General features: G+C 61.1%; 2 protein-coding genes across 2 annotated transcripts; both read left to right on the top strand.

The window, feature by feature from the left end:
* FIBCD1 (fibrinogen C domain containing 1) lies at nt 1-13433 on the top strand (the record flags this gene model as incomplete). Its single annotated transcript, XM_082067798.1, has 7 exons — nt 1-72; nt 4613-5089; nt 6064-6223; nt 6989-7125; nt 12251-12347; nt 12673-12852; nt 13174-13433. 7 exons carry the CDS (start codon nt 1-3, stop codon nt 13431-13433), a joined length of 1383 nt encoding a protein of 460 aa, XP_081923924.1.
* A 4569-nt stretch (nt 13434-18002) lies between these two features.
* QRFP (pyroglutamylated RFamide peptide) lies at nt 18003-18389 on the top strand (the record flags this gene model as incomplete). Its single annotated transcript, XM_082067766.1, has 1 exon — nt 18003-18389. One exon carries the CDS (start codon nt 18003-18005, stop codon nt 18387-18389), a length of 387 nt encoding a protein of 128 aa, XP_081923892.1.
* Nucleotides 18390-19361: the final 972 nt, after the last annotated feature.

The raw sequence follows: 19361 nt of genomic DNA, 5'->3' as shown, positions 1-19361 counted from the left end.
ATGGGGAACGAGCGCTGGAAAACCATGGGAGGAGCCTCGCAACTTGAGGACGGGCAGCAGGAGAAATCGCAGGTACGGGGCGGGGGGCGGCGGGGGGGAGCAGGGGGCAGCCCGGGGGTCCCACCGAAGCCTCGCCATGACCGACCTCCAGTGAGGTCTTCTCCCGGTGCAGCCCGGCTGGGTGAGCGCCCCCGCTGTGAGGAGTCCCCCGGGCTTCCTCCACAATCGCCCCCATCAATTATTGAGTTTATTTATTTGCAGCCCGTGGCGGGGGTGCCCCTCGGCCAGGCAGCGGGTGATGCTCCGGGGCTGCTTCTGCTGAATCGCTGCACGTTTTAAACTGCTTAAATAACCCTGTACAGGGGATTTGGCATCTGGGCTCCTTGCTGCAGTCAGTGCCGTCCCTCCTGGTTCGGGGACTCCCGGCTGCCTGGTCCTCTTTTAACCTCCAGGAGCCCCCCAGGTTTTTTGGGGGAAGAGGCTGGTGTTGCGGTGGGGTGCGGTGAAGCGGTGGCAGAGCCTGTGGTGACAACACGGGAGATCCGGCACGTGCCAGAGCCTGTTTGCACAAGCCGCCGCACATGTGCCAGCTCCTCCAGCCCAGCGGGCAGGCAGCGGGCAGCTGCCCGGCCTCCAGCGTGGCTACGTGCCCAGGGCTTGTGGTTGCCCTGCCTGCACTCTGGGTGCAGGCAGGGTGGGAAGGAAAGGGGTGCGGAGTATGGGCAAGCGTGCCTGGGAAGAGCTGGGGGAAAGCAAGTCTCCGATAGAGGCTGTGAGTCCAGGGAAGGAGCGGAGAGCTGGCAGTGCCTGCCCCTTCCTCCACACCGCGGTGCTGGGTGAGGATGGGGGGAGCAGCTGAGATGCTCACCCCTAGGTCTGCCACTTCCCTGTCCCCCTGCCACCCGCAGCGATGCGGGAAAGGGACTTCTGCTTGACTTCTCCCTTCTGCGCACCCTGCTCTGAGCCTCTTCACCCCGGTCAGCCCATCCATGCTGAACGGCTCCCTCACCTCGATGGAGAGGGGCAGCCCACCCCAAGCAGTACCGGAGGCCCCAAACCCCCCCAAGAGAGACACCTCACTCTGTTCTCCCCTTCCCGGCAGAGGCGTAGGGGGCTGGACAACGCAGCCTGGAGCCAGTGGTTCATGCAGGGGGGGTTGCAAAGGAGGCACAGAGTTTGCTGTGCAGACAATGCTGGGCTCCCACCTCCCCTAAGCTCCAGTACAAATCCATCCCAGCTCCCATAAGCTCCAGTACAAACCCATCCCAGCCCGCCTGCGTGCTCACCCATGGAGTGCCTGCCAGCCCTCTCCTCTCCCGGAGCCGCAAATCTCTCCGTGCTGTAGGAGCGGCAGCAGGCGGGCGTTGGATGACGGAGAAGAGCAGGTAACGGGAGCAGGATTCAGCTCATCTGCCGCCGTGCCTGCGGGGAGTGAGCAAAGTGCGGCGTTAGGCTGCAGAAAGGCACAGGGAGCAGCAGGGTGCAGGGGGGTGGCTGGGGTACAGCCCCAGGGCGAGCAGGGACGGGGGCTGCAGCCCTGTGCAAATCTGAGCAGCGGCGGAGCTGGACAGGCTGGGAGGGGAGGGAGGGACAGGGGCAGCAGAGCAGCACAGGGCGAGCTGCTGGATGCAAAATGTGCTGCTTTAGCTGCCCTGGAGGGAGCAATGGCTTGGGGTGGTGAGGGACTGGCCCTTGCTGCCTTGGAGCTCCTTTGGAGCTGGGTGGTCCCCAGCAGCTGAGCCCGGGCAATGCAAAGCATGGTGTCTACCTGCCTCAAAAGAGCAACCAGGGTCCTGGTTTGCACGTGGCTGGGGGCTCAGCTCAAGGGGGGATTGCTCATGATTGCTGTGCACCATCCTGGAGTGCAGAGCTTGCCTGGTGAGCTGGCGGGAACAAAGGGCATCCCCCTCTCGAAGAGCATCTCCCAGAACAGAGCTCAGACTCTCTTGCCACCACTCTCCATCCACACTCCTGTAGGGCCAGCCCAGCTCCGGCTCTGCTCCAGGGCCAAGCCAGCCCCCATCCTTCCCTGTGTGCACCCAGCACAGCCGCTCGCCTGGCTGGCTGGCTGAGGAAGCTGGGGGATGCTGGGCAGGGGACGACGGGCACTGGGGCAGCGGGGACCACAGCCCAAGGTGCAGGGCAGGTTTGCAAGTGAAGCTCCACTTATCCCAAGCACCTCCCAGCCTCACAGCTTCTCCTCTCCTTAGGAAGGGGTGATTTGGAGACATGGGGACCTCCAATGGATATCCCCACGGTGACATGAATAACCAGGGCAGCTGCCACATGGTTAGCAGAGATATGTCCTGTGGCTGCCTAAAAGCCTTGGCAAGAAGAACCAGCAGCCTGAGGCCACACAGTAGAGAGCAGAAAGCCCTAAAGCTGTGGCCATGGTGGGGCAGGAGCTTGTGGCAGAGTTGTCTTCAGGGCCCTGCACCGGGAGCAGCGCTGCATGGTGCTGTGCTGGAGGGGCTTGGGAGGGGACCCACACCCCAGTTCGGAGCGTTGCTGGTACCGCTGGCTGAACATTTGCCTCCTCTCCCCACTGCGTGTTGCCAGGTAACACAACCTGCCAGCAAAATGCCGTGGGACTCGTAAAGCTGTCACTGCTCGGGATCTGGTGGTCACAGTCAGAGGTAGTTGAGTGCGAAGGGGATCGACTCTTGGTTCCTGCCCTGATTCCAGGTCCTGGCAGGAGGGCAGCAATGCTGGGGCTCAAAGGCAGGAAAACAGTGAGATGCAGCTCCCAGGGTGAGCTGCAGGATTTTGGTGTGTTAAAGCCCGGCTGGGACTTGTGTGGCTGCAGGAAACAGAGCATTGGCCATGCACAGTTCTGCTCCCCAAACCCTTAATGCTCAGACAGGTCCCTCAGTCGTTGCAGCACATCCACGTGTCCCAGCAGGCACGTTTCCAGCTGGAGATGTCAATGTGGTGGGGAGCAGCAGTGTGCGGGACGGGAGGGCACAGAGCTGGGCGGCTGAAGGCGCTGCGGTAGCCGGGACAGCTGCAGGGACACAGTCCTTGCTCACCCTACAGATCCCAAACCACTTGCTGTTGGCCTCTGGTCAGCTGCCATTCCTCCTGTCACTTCTGTGCTTGCAGGGTGCTGAGGGGCCAGGTTGAGCCCAGGTCCTGGGTGTCAGCGATGGGGACATCTCCCACCTCCATCCACCAGCATCCTGCTGCTCCTGGGTGCTCCTCGTGCCTCTGAGCCAGGGCTGCACGTCTACAAACACGGGGCAAACTCCTTGACCCTTGCCAAAAGCTCCCCTTATTGCCTTTGACATCTCCTTTCAATGCACACCGAGAGGCTGAGCCTGAGGCTGCCTTGTCACACAGATCCCGGTAGGATGGCTTCCCATTCAGCCCAGCACTGTTTGCATCTCCAGCCTTGCTCCGTGGGCTGGCGGAGAAACCCAGAACATCCCCCCGGGGCTGGGGGTGGTGTCTGTGGCCCCCCAGCCCCTGCTCGGCCAGCGCTGCCGCAGCTGGGGTCACCTTAATGCAAATAGTTGCAGGAGCATAAATGAAATGAAGGGTGCTTGAAGGAAGGTGTCACTCCAGATAGATGTGCACAGGAGGGGACAGGGCCTGGGAAATCTTTGCAGATGCAGCAATTTTCCCCTCGTTTCTGGGGAAAGTAGTCTTTGTCTCTCCGAATCTGCAGCTTTTCTGGCAGCCCTGCAATTCTTTGTGACAGCCGTGGCGGGGGTCAGGGGGAAATCGCAGCCTCTGTCCTGCAGGTGTAATGAGAAGGGGATGCGGTGGGGGGAACGGGGGCTGACGGAGCCGGGTGGCAGCTCGTTCCCTCCACTCTGACGGCCTTGGTGCTTCATGCTTTGCAAGGAGAAAAGGCTCTTGGTGTGCACGGAGCAGCTCCCGTGGGCTGAGCTGACGGGTCCCTGCCATGGTGGAGCTGCTGGAGGTGCTTGAGGGGGTCAGAAACCTTTCCCACAGCGCCTTGTCCTCACCAAGAGGCTCCGGAACAGGTCTGAGGGCTTTGGGAGCAGCTCTGCTCCCCTGCAGCAGACAGCTGGATGGGTACACGTGGTTCCCACACAGCTGGGAGATGCTCCTGCACAATGGTCAGGGTTGTGTGGCCCCAACACCAACCCGCAGCCTCCCCTTGCTGCTGGGGACAGCCCCTGCCTTCCCTTGCCTCCTTGCTTTCCCCATGGTCCCAGCTCCAGGGGACACTGACTCTTTTCTCCCCATATTTGTGCCCAAGGCAGCAGGGACACCCACACACACCCCCCAGGAGCTGGGGCTGCTCCAGCCGTGTATCACCACCTTAAATAAAACATGCCAGCAGGAGCAGGCAGCCGCCACGCATTCCCTCTCTTTATTATTTCATACCTCCGGCTCCCAGGCGGGTTGAGCTGCTTTGCTCGCTGAGTGCTCACCCGTGGCCTCCACATCCACGGCAGAACCTCAGGGCTCCCCGAGGTCCCCGCGTCCCCTCCTCTGCCACTACGCCTGTGTCCAACACCACCTCCCTTGTTGCTGGAAGCCCCCCAAATCCTGGGAGGGTTTGAACCCACCTGTCGGATGAAGGGGAGCGGGATGGGTCCATCCAGATGGGTCCCAACGGTGTCCGTCTCTCTGTCCGCAGAGGATGAGCTGCGGGTACATCCTGTGCACTGTCCTGCTCTCGGTGGCCGTTCTCCTGGCGGTGACAGTCACAGGGGCCATCCTCTTCATGAACCACTACCACACACCTGTCACCGAGTCACCCCCGGTCATCAGCACCAACACAGAGGAAGCCAACGCGCTGGTCACCATCGAGAAAGCCGACAGCTCCCGCATCAACATCTTCATCGACCCCAACTGCCCCGATGCATCGGGCACCTTTGGGCGCCTGGAGGGGCTGCAGACCTCCCTCCTGCATGCTGTCACCGACCACGACGCCGAGGCCAAGGCCACCAGCAGCCAGCAGAAGGCTCTGCTGGTCACCGTGGCAGATGAGGTGGCCAAACTGCTGACACACGCCGTGCAGCTGCGCACAGACTGTGAGGGGCTGAAGAAGGGGCACAGCGCCATGGGGCAGGAGCTCAGCACCCTGCAGGGAGAGCAGGGTAGGCTCATCCAGGTGAGACAGGGCTGAGGGTGATACATGGTGCTCCTTGGGACAGACTGCCCCTGTCCCCATGTCCCCAGGGTATGGCTGCTTGTAGCCCCTGCCCACAGCATCCAGGCGAGACCTCCAGCAGAACCAGCTGAGGTTTAATGCAGGTCCTTGGGAACGGCAAGCTAGGAAGCACAATTGCAGCTCCAGCTCATCAGTCACCTGCACCTCACCACCAAAACACCCCAGTGCCAGTGAACTGGGTGTGCAGCCCCCCATGTTGTGGGTCTCCCAGCTCTGGGTCCAGTTTGCGGGCTCTGAGCAGAGCCAAGGACTAGCACAGGACCATCACAGCGCAGCAGTCACCCCCCTCTTATTTACAGTCACAAAAAGTTCCCAGCCAATGAACTGTGTTGAAATGCTTACCTGGGTACTAGAGCCAGGACACAGCTGGATGCTCAGCTCCATGCCCGTCCCTCCTGGTGCTCATCCCGCTCTGACTGGAGCTGTTCAATCCCTGCTCCTTCACTTTGCTCCCCGTCCTGCTGCTCTGCCGCGGCCACCCCACGTCACTTGCTTGGCCTGGGTCACCTCAGGGAATGGCAGAGAGCTGGCGGCTGTTTCAGGACACGGCTATTCCTGCCACCTCTGTGATCCTGTCCCCTTGCCCAGCGATGCTCTTTATTCTGTAGGGTGGCGGCACCGATGCCCCCAGCTTCAGGGATTGCTCAGCCCTGGTGACAACAGGCACTATCTGGACCCTGACCGCTGGCCAAAAAGCATCAGAGATGCCATATGGCATCTGCTGTGGCTTTTGTGTCCCCACCCGGTCCCCACCAGCTCATATCCTGCAAGGGAGCGTTGCTGCCCACAGGCCTGGGGAGCTGAGGGAGTGGGCAGAGCATCCTTGCAGTGGGGTGGTCAAAGGGCTGGAGGGGTGTGTGGATGAGGTTTAACCATTTTTAACCTTGTCCCCTCCATGTGTCCCCCAACCACAGCTGCTCTCGGAGAGCCAGACCAACATGGCTCGGCTGGTGAGCTCGGTCAGCGACGTCCTCGACACGCTGCAGAAGGAGCGCGGCAGCACCCGGCCCCGGCTCAAGGCCGACCTGCAGCGAGCCCCGGCCAGGGGAGCGCGGCCCCGGGGCTGCTCCAACGGTGAGCTGGTGTCCCCATCGGTCCGCAGGAGAGGGATGTGTCTGGGACTGCTCTGCACAGCTCTTTACCTGAGAATAGGGGAAGGAGAAAACCACCTGAGAGGGGGGAAACCAGCCTGGGGAAGGGATTTAATACAGCGGAGGGGCTGGGAAGGAGGCTGGAGAGACGGGGCAGGGGGGAGATGGGAAGTTATGTTCCAGAAGGGGTGTTCCTCACCGTGCAGCCCCCAGTTGTCCACAAACCAGCCTGCAAAGCCAGCAGCAAAACCACTTTGCACCCCTGCAGACCCACCTGCTCCCCACACAGATGTACCTGGGGCAGAAGCAGAACAAGAAGCGACCATTTGGATACAAACGGCAGCGCTGCATGGGACTCAGAATAAAGTCACATTCATCATCATTTGGTTAAGATGAAGCTGAATAAGCCTGTCCCGGGGCCGCAAGCACGTGCCCACACTGCCTGCAGCTGCCTCTGAGCATTGTCTCCCTCCTCCCCAGCTGGGTCCCTGCCTGTCCTTGTGACACAGGGACACAGGGTCAGTCCCTACCAGCTGCTGGGGGGGTTCCCCATGGTGGCTGTGTCCCCCGGGGCACTGCTCGCCCTGAGCATCCGAGGAGAAAGGAGGGAAAGAGCAAGGCAGCTCTGAGCCACTGACTAGAGCTGGCAGCAAGGTTGGGAGCCTGAAAGAAATGGCAAGACATTAAATTAGATCATTAATTAACCAGCTTTCTTCTCATCCCACCCCATCCCAATGCCACGCTGCAGGCTCCCGGCCCCGAGACTGCTTTGACATCTATGCGAGTGGACAGCAAGAGGATGGGATTTACTCCATCTTCCCCACGCACTATCCTGCCGGCTTCCAGGTCTATTGCGACATGACGACCGACGGGGGCGGCTGGACGGTGAGCTGGCGCCGTGCTGGGGGCCACTGCGTGATGCCACCACTAGCCACTGGCTGTCCCTGTGCTGGGATGCTGGGGGTGGGAGATGTCACTGTCAGCGTTTGGATGTGTCGTTAGGATGGGTGATAAACGCAAACAGAGCCTGGCTGGGCACAGGGTGCTCAGTTCCATGGGGAAGCGAGCAAATAGGCTTGTCCACGTCACCTGTGCTGGTGGCCCTGCCCTGGGGAGCTTGGCTGGAGCTGGAGGGGGGTTTCAGGTGGGGAGCTGATGCTATGGGTGGATTTGTCCTTGTTGGTGGTGCGGGTGCATGGCTGCGGTTGTGCCATGGGGTGAATGGGCTATGCTTTGTCCTGTCCTCACCATCCCCCTGAGATGGTGCTGGGGCTCAGGACAGACCCCAAACCCAGCGTGGTTTGCCTCATCTAACACAGGGATGCTTGGGGCGCTTTGGGTGCCGCGCTGATTCACTCGCTCCCTGGACACCCTGTCTGATTCGCTTTGCTGTGGTGGCTGCAAGAGCTTCGTAATTACAGTAATAATGGCAGGGAGCGGGGAGACACTGGCAGCCCCAAGTGTGGGGACAGCCTTTGCTCCAGGAAAACCGTGGGTACGAGCAGCCCCTACCCAGGAGGGCATCCCTTGGGGGTCCCCGAGGAGGGGACAGAGGTCACTGGGAGGGGTGGGCAGGTGGCTGCTCCGCTGAGGACACGCTGGGTGATCCAAGCAGCCAGCGCCCCTCCAGCTGGGTGCTCTAGGAAACAAATCCCCATGATCTGATTCTCCTAAGCAGCTTTGAGCAGTGCCAGGAGGGAGCTTAGCCCCCCTGCCCTCGGGGGGCTCATGAGCCTTCAGCCTCAGTCTGCCCAGAGCCCACCCTGGGCGGGAGCAACATGTCATGCACGGGTCAGTACCAGCAGCTCCAGCAGGGAAACTGAGGCACGGGGCAGCCCTAGGGACCCCAGCTCCTGGGGGGGCTCACTGAGGGAAAAGGGAGGACCCTGTGTGCTCCCCGAGGTGGGAAAGGGCCTTGCAAACCCCATGCACAGCCTCCCCCAGCCGTGCTCCAGCACTGCCTGAAGAGCAGCCCAAGGTGATTAGCGAGACACTCAGAGGCTTATTTAAAGCTGCTGCAGCTGGGGGGGCCCCAGCTGGGCTGGGTAGGGGGCGAAGAAAATGATTTTACACCCAGAAGCATCACAGGCTCCAGCAGCAGGGCTGGCACAGCTTTGCCCCCGCCTCGATTGGGACAGAGGAGCCAAACCAGTTGCCAAATCCCAGCGTTCTGGAGATGGACACATCCAGAGCAGGGTCCAGGGTGCTTGCCCCAGGGTCCCATTTCTCAGGGCTGCTCTGCAGCACAGGCTCCCAGACCTACCTCCAGTCTCTCAGGGTGCAGGGGGTGTCTCAGCATCTCCTGTGGGGCTGGTGACACGGCAGGTTCCTTGGGGCACTAAGTCACCCCAGCTCCAGGTAATGTGCTCCATGGGCACCATGGTGCAGAGCCCGGGCTATTTCCTTCCCCTCCTCCTCCAGAGCGATTACTCCTGACATTTGGGCTTATTTGCATGTGGTGGGTGGGTGGAAGTGATGGCAGCAGCTGAATCCATTTTGACTCGGGAGCTTGGGAGCAGCAGAGCTGAGCCTGAGCCTGCCCCGCCGGCTTGGAGACCTGGGGGAGTGGGACTAGGGGAAGAGCTGCCCCGATGCCCTCTTGGGGACAAACCCAGCTGCGGTCACTTACTGGGTCCCCATGGTGTGATCTGCAGTGTCACCCTGTCCCCTGGCCAGCAGCAGGGTCCCAAGGGCAGCTGGCAGTGATTTCAGCTCTGGGGCTGTTGGCTGCCTATTCTGTATAGTCTAAAAGAAGAAACCCAGCAGAGAGAGCAGCAGCATTGGTGTCCGTGCAGGGCAGGGCAACATGAAAACAAAGAAATGTGGGAGGGAAGCCCCCATCACACCCCCCAGTCCATTTTGTCCCTCTCTTGTCCTGCTCACCAGCAGCAGGGCCATGTTTACAGCTGGCTGGGCTGTGGGTCAGCGCTCACCAGCATCAAGAGGAGCATCCGCATCCTGTGCTCAGCATCAGCTTTGATTGCAGGGACCCCCAGGGCTGTGCTGAGCCTCCCAGCAGCGCCAGGCTGCAGCCGTGTAATTGCCCAGCCTGACACTGACTCCCCTTTTGACACTCACCTTTGGCACTTTATTAAAGTAATAATGGGGTGACAGAGGGCAGGAGAGGCTTGGCATCCCAGGAGGCCTGAAAATGTTGTTTCATGTGCTGTTGTCTTGGAAAGTCTTTGCAAACCCCCCGCGCTGCTCCTGGTGCCCCTGAGCCTCCATCACGGCCCGGCTGGGGCAAAGCCCCCGGGATCAGCATCTTGGCTCTGCGAGCAACAGAACTGCAGCAGCTCCGGCCGCGTCAGCGTCATTTTCCATGTACAGCACGTATTGGGAAATGGTGGGAAAGCCGAAGGATGCGGAAGAAAAAGCTGTGCCGGCAGGACAAGGGCTGTGGGGATGTTAAGTGACAGCTGCCAACTTCATGGGCACCTGGATGCTCGCAGGGGTGGCTTCACCCAGCCTGCTTGTCACCCACCCTGGGGGGTTTGAACAGACACCGATGCATTTATACCCGGGCTGGGATAAGCCAAAGGCAGCGGATGACACAAGCTGAGGGAAATGCATGCTGTTTCCAAACGACGTGATTTATGTATTGCCACTAATGGGGACGAGACGCTTCTGCTGGCAGGGGCAGGCAGGAGCAGCCGGGTCCCTGGGACGGGCAGCGCTGCCGGCTGTGGTGTTCGCAGGGGATCCCAGGGGACTGACTCTTCCTGGACATCAGCTCCGAATTTGTCTTCTCCATGGCTGAACCTAGAGGTGCTCTCCTGGCTGTGGTGAGGGCTCAGAGAACACCGTGGGGCCAAAAACCTGAGCAGGAGCTCGAGTGCTGCGGTGGCAGAAAAGCAATGGCCGAGCGTCTGCCAGGCTGCGGCTCTAGGGGCTGGCATCAGGCTGACACTCCTGATTTTCTCTGGTTTTAACCCATTTTTCTTGGTTGGTGCCTTTGCAGGAGTCTGTCCCTGCCCCATGAGCTCAGCGCGACCGGGGAAGATAAATATTTCAGCCTTGCCTTTAAAGAAGGGAAGGAAATCCTTTTTGCTTAAGAGGGGGAGATGCATATTTGATGAGGATGAAAAGAGCAGTGAGGCAGGGCTGGGAGCACGGCAGCAAGCCTGCGGGTCACTGGTGCACCCAGCATCCCAATGTACCCAGCATCCCAGTGCACCCAGCATCCCAATGCACCCAGCATCCCAGTGCACCCAGCGTCCCAGTGCACCCAGCGTCCCAGTGCACCCAGCGTCCCAGTGCACCCAGTGTGGGGCGAGGAGGAGGCTCCCATGTCCCCATCAGCACATAGGAGAGCTAGGTACGTGCCTGAAGCACAAGAAGGGACTGTGCATGAGAGATGATGAGGATGGAGCAGGAGACCCAGGAGGACACAAGACTCACAGCACCCCCAGCCCTCCTGACCCGGTTTCGATCCCCTTGGGGCTGAGCCTGGGGGGCAACGGGGCACCGCAGCTCCTCCAGCACCGGGGTGATCGCCGAGCCGTGCCGAGGCTCAGCCGATGCAGACGTGCCCCACACGCTTCCCTGGACACCGCTCAGGCAATTGGCCTATTTACAACCGTGGGTAAAAGCCGATTAAGACAGAGCATCAGTGCCGCCTTCCTCGCGCGGCAGCGCTGGAGCCGACATTGGCCGGGTAAAATCAGCTTCGGGCCCCTGTCCAGCCATGCCATCCCCCCGTCCCAGCAAGTCTGAAGAAAGCCCCTTTAAACGGGCTTAGCCGCAGCTTCTCAAGTGCTCAACGCAGGGATAAAAATTAAGGCTCTAATTCTAGAAGGTAAGTACAGCAGGATAAGAGCCCTGCCGTGCCGAGGAGTGCGCCGGAGCCTTCACCGCCCCGAAAATGCCCATTTGGTGAAGGGCAAAATGGCATGAAGTTCAAGAGCTGGGTCTCCTCCACAGGCTGGGATGAAACCCAACATAGATAGACAGGACAGGTAGGGCAGCAGGATGGGGGGACATTCCCAGAGTGGAGCAAAGGACAGTGGCTTCCCGGCCAGTGCAGTGGCTCAATGGTGATGCCTGAGCCTGGGATGCTGGAATTGGGATGAATGGTTTGGGGGCACAGCCCAGCCCCAAGGACAGGGTGCTCTGGCCCCTCGGCATGGGGCAGCTGTTCCAAAATCACTGAGCACCCCATCGCCCCCAACCACGGCCACAGGAGCGTGGTGCTCGGTGACAATTGGGCAGGCTGGCTCAGCCAAGTTTAATGCAATTAATCCAGGGCTGGAGGCTTAATTAAGTTCAAATGGTCAGACGCAGAATAGCATTTTCTGGATCACTGTCAATAAATCAAACCCAAAACTATGGATAAAAGGCGATGAAACACAGAGGGCATGACATGGCAATGAGCAGATGGGAGAGTGTAAAGGGAAAGGCTCTGAGGAGAAAAGCCACGCTGGATCTGGCCAGGACCTGGGGACTCTGCAGGAGTCGGGGTGCTTGGTGCCCCTCAGTTAATTGCTCTCAGAGACTAACGAGGCTGTCAGAGAAGTGATACCCGGAGAGCACAGTTCTGCACAGCACTGAGCATCCCGCTGTTTGCAGGACGGCTTGGACTGACCTGGGCAGCACGAGCTGTGGTGACAGAGGTCAAGTCACACCCTCTGTCTGTCTGTCCGTACCACATGCGATGGCAGAGCCCCAGCCGCTTCAATCGGGGTGCGGGTTGCCCACCCCTCCTGGGGCACCAGCCGCCTTTTCACAGGAACTCACTGTGGTTTTCCCCAGGTTTTGCTCCCGTTTCCAAGTGGAGGATCCAGTGAAGCATTTTATCTGAACCCACTCACTTGTCCCTGGGAGCTGGCGGATAATGATCCAGCACTTCCCTGGGGACCTGCTCACCAGTGTCCTCATGTAATTACTGAGTTTAAAGGGTTTAATTGCCACCTGCATTTAATAAGGCGGCAGCAGGGAGGGATGGGGAGCAAGGGGGCTGCTCAGGATGCTCGAGGCAGCCCCACGACTGATGCCCCTCATGTCTCCCCAGGTGTTCCAGCGGCGGGAGGACGGCTCTGTCAACTTTTTCCGCGGCTGGGAAGCTTACCGGGACGGCTTCGGGAAGCTGACGGGAGAGCACTGGTTAGGTGTGTGGGGCTGGCTGCTCCTGGGCAGGATGGGAAAACCCAGGGTGGGGTGAGGGGGCTCCAGGGACACCGAGACCCCCTTGGCCAGCACTCACACCTGGCAGTGGTAGCCACCAGGACGGGGTGGCTGTGCAGGGAAGCAATGGGGCTGTTTGCCCGTGAGCTGAGCAGATGCCCTTGGCTGCGCAGCAACAGCAGAGTGAGGGCTGGAACCCCCCAGAGTGAGTGGGAACCGCTCCCCATCCCACCCCGCACCCCTCCCCAGGGACCCCCAGCCACCCTGTCCCCGCCGGGGCCCCCGCACTCACCCGTCCATCCGCCACAGGGCTGAAGCGGATCCATGTGCTGACAGTTCAGGGCAGCTACGAGCTCCGCATCGACCTGGAGGACTTTGACAACGGAACCGCCTTTGCCCACTACGGCAGCTTCAGCGTGGGGCTCTTCTCTGTTGACCCGGAGGAGGACGGGTACCCCATCTCCATCGCCGACTACTCGGGGACAGCAGGTAGGGCAGCAGGATGGGGGGACACCCATGGTCCTTTGGGGCAGGGGGACCCACGATCATCAAACCCTCTTGCTGGGGCATCAACCATCTCCTCTGGCGCTGGTACAGTACCAGCTGCATCCCTGCAACCACGGGCAGCCAGCAGCAGGAGATGGGCTGCGGTTGGGTGTTTGCAGGGTGGGTGACCCCAAGTGCCATGTAAATCACCAAATGAGCCTCATTGGGGTGCCCAGGGGAGCCCCTTGGGGTGGGACACAGCCCGAGGGCAGGATGTGGGACAGCAAGGGCCCATCATGGCTCTTTTTCCCCCTGCCATGGCAGGCGACTCTTTCCTGAAGCACAATGGGATGAAGTTCACCACCAAGGACTTGGACAACGACCACTCGGAGAACAACTGCGCGGCATTCTACCACGGCGCCTGGTGGTACCGCAACTGCCACACCTCCAACCTCAACGGGCAGTACCTCAAGGGCCACCACAGCTCCTACGCCGACGGCATCGAGTGGTCCTCCTGGACCGGCTGGCAGTACTCGCTCAAGTTCACCGAGATGAAGATCCGGCCTGTCCGGGAGGAGAATTAGCTGGATGGCATGAGCCCTGCCCAGTGCCCAGCCCCTTGTCCTTCCCAACCGCCCCACAGCCCCATCCCCCCAGCTGCCATCCTCCCCAAGGGCCGGCCTATCTTCCTGGGGTCCCTGGGGAGCACCTGCCCCCAGGCAGGGTGGCTTTAGCTCCTGGCCACCCATGGACATCACCAGACTTATGTTTCCTACTTCATGGCTCCCCTGCAGCCAAAACGGGTCTCCTGGCTGGAACGTGACCCACAGCCGGTGCTTGGGGCTGCGGCAGAGAGGGCAGCGGGATTTGGGGAGCTCGGTAGGGTGCCGTGAGGAAGGGGAGGATGCAGCAGGCTGGGCACCTCCATCATCTCTGCTTCAGGCACAGGTACCTGGCAGTGGCCCAGCTGAGCTGGTGAGGGACCGGGGGACACTCACCGTGGGGAGCCTCAGGCCTCTCGGACAGGGACAAGGCTGCTGCTCTGCGGTGCCAGCTTAGCCTATGGTGCTACCAGGGACAGGGAGGTCTCAGCTGGGCTGAACATCTGATCATGCCAGCGGTTCCTTCTCCGGTCTGTAAACGCTCGCCTCTCCCCTGCAAGAGCAATGCAGCTGGCAAGGGACATCTACGAGCTCCTTCGTCCCCAGTGTCCTGGCTCCTGGCACCTCCCAGCGGGTTGGGGCACCCCGAAACTGGCACAGTGCTGCAAGGGCACACACCCGGAACCCAGCACAGCACAGAGCTGGTTTGGCAGCGCTGGGGCGAGGAGGAAGAGGAGGCGAGGAAGGCTCACCTCCCAGCATGGCTCTGCCTGTGTTTCGCAGCTCCTCTCTTCCTTCCAGACCCGCTCGGACTCACCTTGGACTTTTGGCATCCAGATGCTGCGACCTTTCCCAAAACCCTTGACTTTGGACAGCACAAACCCCGCGCAAACCCCCTCCGCTCGCTCCCGGCCCAGAGACCCGCAGTGATTTTCACCCAGGATGAGCCACGCTCTGGCTCAGCACCTGCAGATATTCAAAGCCTTTCATTTCTTCAAATCCCATTAAGGTTTTTGCAAAAAAGAAGCCCTGAGTGGGGCTTAACATCTGCAGGGCTCTGATAACCGGGCGGCAGGCGATGCCGCGCACCGGCCGACTGAGGAGGAGCTGCCGCGGGGTGTGGGGCTGACTTCCCCTCTGGCTCCTTTGAAGACTCAAACGGGGGATTTTAACAGCAAAAAAAAAAAGCCCAAGCCTGAGCAGGATGTGCAGGAACAGGGAGGGGAGGGGGACAGCTGGGACATCGCCATCCTTTACATGATTTTCTGCCTGCAAGAAGGAGCAGAGCCCTCACACCAGCCCTGGCCCCAAGAAACACCATTGGACGGACAGACTGCCTGAGGAGGGGAGGGGAGGGAAGCTGCCGCCATCCCCATTTCCAGGGGGGCTTAAGGCACTGGGAGATCAAAGGCTGATCTTCGCAGCTGTGGCAGCTCTGTATTTCCCCACGTGCTTCTCCTTTTTTTAAGCCTTCTCCACCTTGGATCCTGTGCTGGATGAGCCCTTTTTCCTGCAGGGCGAGGCCCCGTCTGCCTGTCCTGATGGGGAAACAGAGACGGACATGCACTAGGGATCATGGCAGCTTTCCCCTCTGCCAGGGACGAGCTCCGAGCACAAACACCGGCCCCATCCCCAGCAACCCTGCCCGGAGCAGCCGGCCGGGCTGGCTCCCCCAGCGATGGGGTTTGGGGGTGCTCGGTGGTGGAACCTCTTGGCCAGCACAAGAGCAGGAGCCCCTGTAACTCCCAAGGGTCAGACCCTCCGGAAATGGTCCCACACAGGTGGGAAGCACAACACCCATCTTTACTTTTTGTTCCTTTATTTTGGTGGATTAGCTGTAGCTGAGTTTTCTAGCACTTGTTTTCAGGACAAGAAGGCACAGGGAGCCATGTGCCCCAAGCGGGAAGGCTCGTCCCCTCCCTGGACCCCTCCACCGGTGTTTTCCTGTGCTGGGGAGGGGACGTTGTACATGCAGGTTGTCAGTAGCACACCCTTGTGTAACTGCCCGTGTCACCCACGACCCCCCAATGGTTTTGTTTTGACTTGTGCGAGAGGTATTTAATCCACGCCGAGACGCAGGATTTCCCAGGATAATTCCCAAGAGCGCACGCGTCGCTCCATGACCCCGGATTAGGCTTAAACCCGTCTGTGGTGACACGTCCCTGGAGAGGGGTGGGCAGGGGTGGCCGCAGGTCCGGAATGGTGTCACGTACCTTCCCAATGGAGCCCTGGGCCAGGTCATGGTGTGTAGCGGTGCCGTGACGTCTAGGTCATGTGTGAGTGTGTCCCACGCTGTACATGTGGACTTTCTAAACTCCTTAATAAAAGGAACTCATCGTTAGCCGGCGTGTCGGTGGCTGTGCCCATAGCGTGGTGCGGGGACCGAGGAACCTGCCGTGCGGCACCGGGTCACCGCAGCTCCTGCCGCGCTCAAGGCGCTGGGAACAGACCCATCATGGGCTCGACCTGCCCAAACCGCTCTGCAAAACTGCCGGGAGGGCTGGGGAGACCCAGCGGGGCAGGGATGGGGCACCGGAGGCCTCGGGGTGGCCCTGGGGACAGGGCAGAGGGTGCTGGCAGGTCTTGGTGACGAGGGGACCTGCTCCCAGCTGCCTGTGCTGATGGGCAGCACCGAGCGATGCCCCAGCCCCATCCTGCTGCCCACCCCACACCCCGCGCTGCCCCAGGCCTGGGGCACCCGGGAGGGGACAGCTGAGTGCCAGGCACTGGGGACCGCGGTGGCTGTGTGCGCTGGCCAAGGATGGGGGAAGCAGGTTTGGGGGTACAGGGGGCTCCGGCGGTGCCTGTGCACCCACCACTTGCCCGCACACAACTGGGACCCCAACAGCCACACACAAGAATGCACCAGCCAAGGGGATGGGGGACACTTGTGTCCCCAGACGACACCTTCCCGCCAGTGTCCCCACAAGCTGACGGTGACTCAAGGCCAGCTCCAGCGTGGCGCACACCCAGCCTCTCCTCCAAATGAGGCAGCTAACGAAGGAGGCGTGTTAATCAGCGATGGTGCCGCGCTCCCATTGTGGCGCTCAGCCAGCCCTCAGCCCCCCCGTCCCCCGCTCTCTGCAGCCACAGCCCCGCTGGCCGGCCACACACTCAAGGGGTGACATGGCAATTAGCACAGGTGGGTAATTAGCTCCAGTGGGTATTTAACAGCGGGTGAAGCGACCGGCCAGCTCAGACTGGGCACGGGGCAGCACGGAGCAGGGCCAGGGCAGGTGGCGTGGCAGCATCACCCGAGGCAGAGAGGTGAGTCACTGGTGGCTGTCCGTCTGCCTGTCTGTCTGTCTGTCTGTCCGTCCGTCTGTCTGTCTGCCTGTCCGTCTGTCTGTCTGTCTGTCTGTCTGTCCGTCTGTCTGTCCGTCTGTCTTCCCCCGCGTGTCTTCTTCACACCAGCAGCACAGGCAGCAAGGAGGTGAGAGCTGGTGGTGGGCACAGCTGAGTCCAGTGCAGGAGAGAGGGGCACCCACAGCAACCCCCCATCCTGCAATCACAGGGTAGACACCCTGGCCCCCATCACCAGCAGTGCAACATCTGCAGCAACAAATAATAATAAGAAGAACAAAGTTCACGTCCCCTTTCTGAGCCTTTCTTGGAGAAGGAAGGGGATGCAGAGCATCCGTTCCTGTGTCAAGGTGACCCCGGGTGCCTGCGGCATCGCCGCCCGCAGCCCAGGACCGCACTCCCCCTGCCCTGCTCAGCAGACCCTGCTGCTGGGGGGGCACCTCCGAGCCCCATAAAGCAGAAGGATGTCGAGCACCTTCCTCTGTGCTTGCATTAACCAGGCACGGCAGGTAGGACCTGCGCGGTGGGAAGATGAGGCCGGCTCAGGCGAAAGCACTTAAGTCCTCCCCGCAGAGCTCCTAAGAGGAGCCGGCGGCTCTGGAGCCCATCAGCCAGCCCGGCTAATAGCCCCCTCAGCCCCCCATCCAAGCAGAGCTGCAAAGCGGGGGAGCAGCTGCAAGGCTGTAATTTGTGAGCACAGAGTGGCTGAAGATGAAGCGGAGCAGGTCTGAGGAGGCAGGGGAGAGGCAGGGAGAGCTCAGCCCGCCCAGCATCCTCCCCGCAGCCGGGTCTATGGGGGCTGCAGGAGGAGGCTGGAGGGGTTTTCTCACAGGCTATGGGGTGGCAGGGCTGCAGCAGGGATGGGGAACGCATGCTTCCTGAGGGCAGCCCTTCTACCCTTTGTAATGGTTTTAAACTAAAGGAGGGAGATTCAGACTAGACATGAGAAGAAACTGTTGCTCCTGAGGGTGGTGAGAGCCTGGTCCAGGTTGCCCAGAGAGGTGTTGGATGAACCATCCCTGGAGACATCCCAGGCCAGGCTGGACAGGGCTCTGAGCAACCTGAGCTGGTGAAGATGTCCCTGCTCATGGCAGGGGGGGAACTGGGGGAACTGGGAAGGTCCCTTCAACCCAAACTGTTCTCTGATTCTTGATTCTGCACCCACATGTCCGTGCTGCTGCTTTAACCACCGCCCGAGGATGCTCTGTGGTTTACCGACGTGTCTTTCCCTTCCTCTGCTCCCCCCAGATGAGAGCACCCTACTCGCTGTCCTGCCTCTTCCTCCTGAGCCTGGGGACCTGCTTCCCCCGCAGCGAGTGGCAGGAGCTGGGAGACCCCAGGGAAGGGACGGCGCTCAAGCCCAGCGGGCCAGCGGTGGCCGAGGACTCGGGTGCCGGCTGGAGGGCAGGAGGGACGCGGAGCGGCGGCGAGGGGCTGAGCAGGCTGCTGGGCATCGCCCGGGGGCTGCGGGGCCGCGGCAGGGAGGGCAGCGGGCAGCGGCTGGGCAGGCAGGGGGGGTCCCCGCTGCTGCCGGCCGGAGGGGAGAAGCGCAGCGGCACGCTGGGGGACCTGGCCGAGGAGCTCACCGGCTACAACAGGAAAAAAGGGGGTTTCACCTTCCGCTTCGGGAGATGAGGACTGCCACTCGACCCCCCCACGTCCTGCGGGTCACCCCATCCTGTCCTTCTGTTCCATCTCACCTGGGTTTGCTCGGACAAAAGGGGATTGGGGGGGTTGCTGCTGGGATTGCCTTGGGGAGGGAGGACATCGCGTTTGCTCCACTCGCAGCCCTGCCACAGATCTCAAATGCCCATTACTGGCCAGTGCAATGGAAGAAGAGGTACCTGCCCTAAAAAGAAGCCACCATGTCCCTTCCCCATCACAGGCGGCCGGTCCCGGGGCACAGCGCAACGCCCTGCGCCGGGTCACCGCGGGGCAGGCTGACAGCGGGGATGTCACCCCGGGACAGGCAGAGCCAGGCAGTGGGGCTGGAGGGTCACAGAGGGACAGTCCCGGTGGTGACAGTCCCCTGGGGATGGCCTGTCCCAGGCAGGGCTGTCAGGGAGGAGCAGGTCTCCCTGAGTTCTCTGCGGAGCTGCAGAGTTGCTGCTCTCCCGCCTGTTACAGAAAAGTCCCTCCGGCAGCAAATTCTGCTTAGTGTCAAGATGCCACTTAGAAGAGCCAACTCCTGTGTGCAAACCGGGCATGAGCAGCGGGGTTGGAGAAAATCTTGTCCTTAGAAATCCCCAGCGTGAGCACAGAAACCTGCCCTGGCATCACCAGTCCCGCTGCTGTCTCACCCCCCGAGACCCGTCCTCAGGTGCCACCAGAGTCCTTGTGAGGGTGAAATGGTGATAACTGACCTTCGGCGTCCCTGTCGCATCACCCCAGCGCTTGCCTGAAAGCCCGGCCCTTCCTAACCTGGCCTCATCGCCACCTCTTCCCAGCTGGAGCTGCTGCGGAAACTGGGGTGCAGAGGGGCTGAAACAAGGACCTCTGCACCTACCTGGGGCCACCAACATGTCCCCAGTGTCCTCCTGCTCTCCAGTCCCCTCTGCCGCCAGCGGTGCAGCTCGGGGAATCGCTAGCCCCAAAATCAGCTCAGCT

The sequence above is a fragment of the Streptopelia decaocto genome (genome assembly GCF_964273445.1).
Source record: "Streptopelia decaocto genome assembly, chromosome: 17".
In the NCBI taxonomy this organism is placed as follows: Eukaryota; Metazoa; Chordata; class Aves; order Columbiformes; family Columbidae; genus Streptopelia; species Streptopelia decaocto.
Note: the sequence above shows the minus strand (reverse complement) of the source record. Positions and strands in the feature narration are given on the sequence as shown.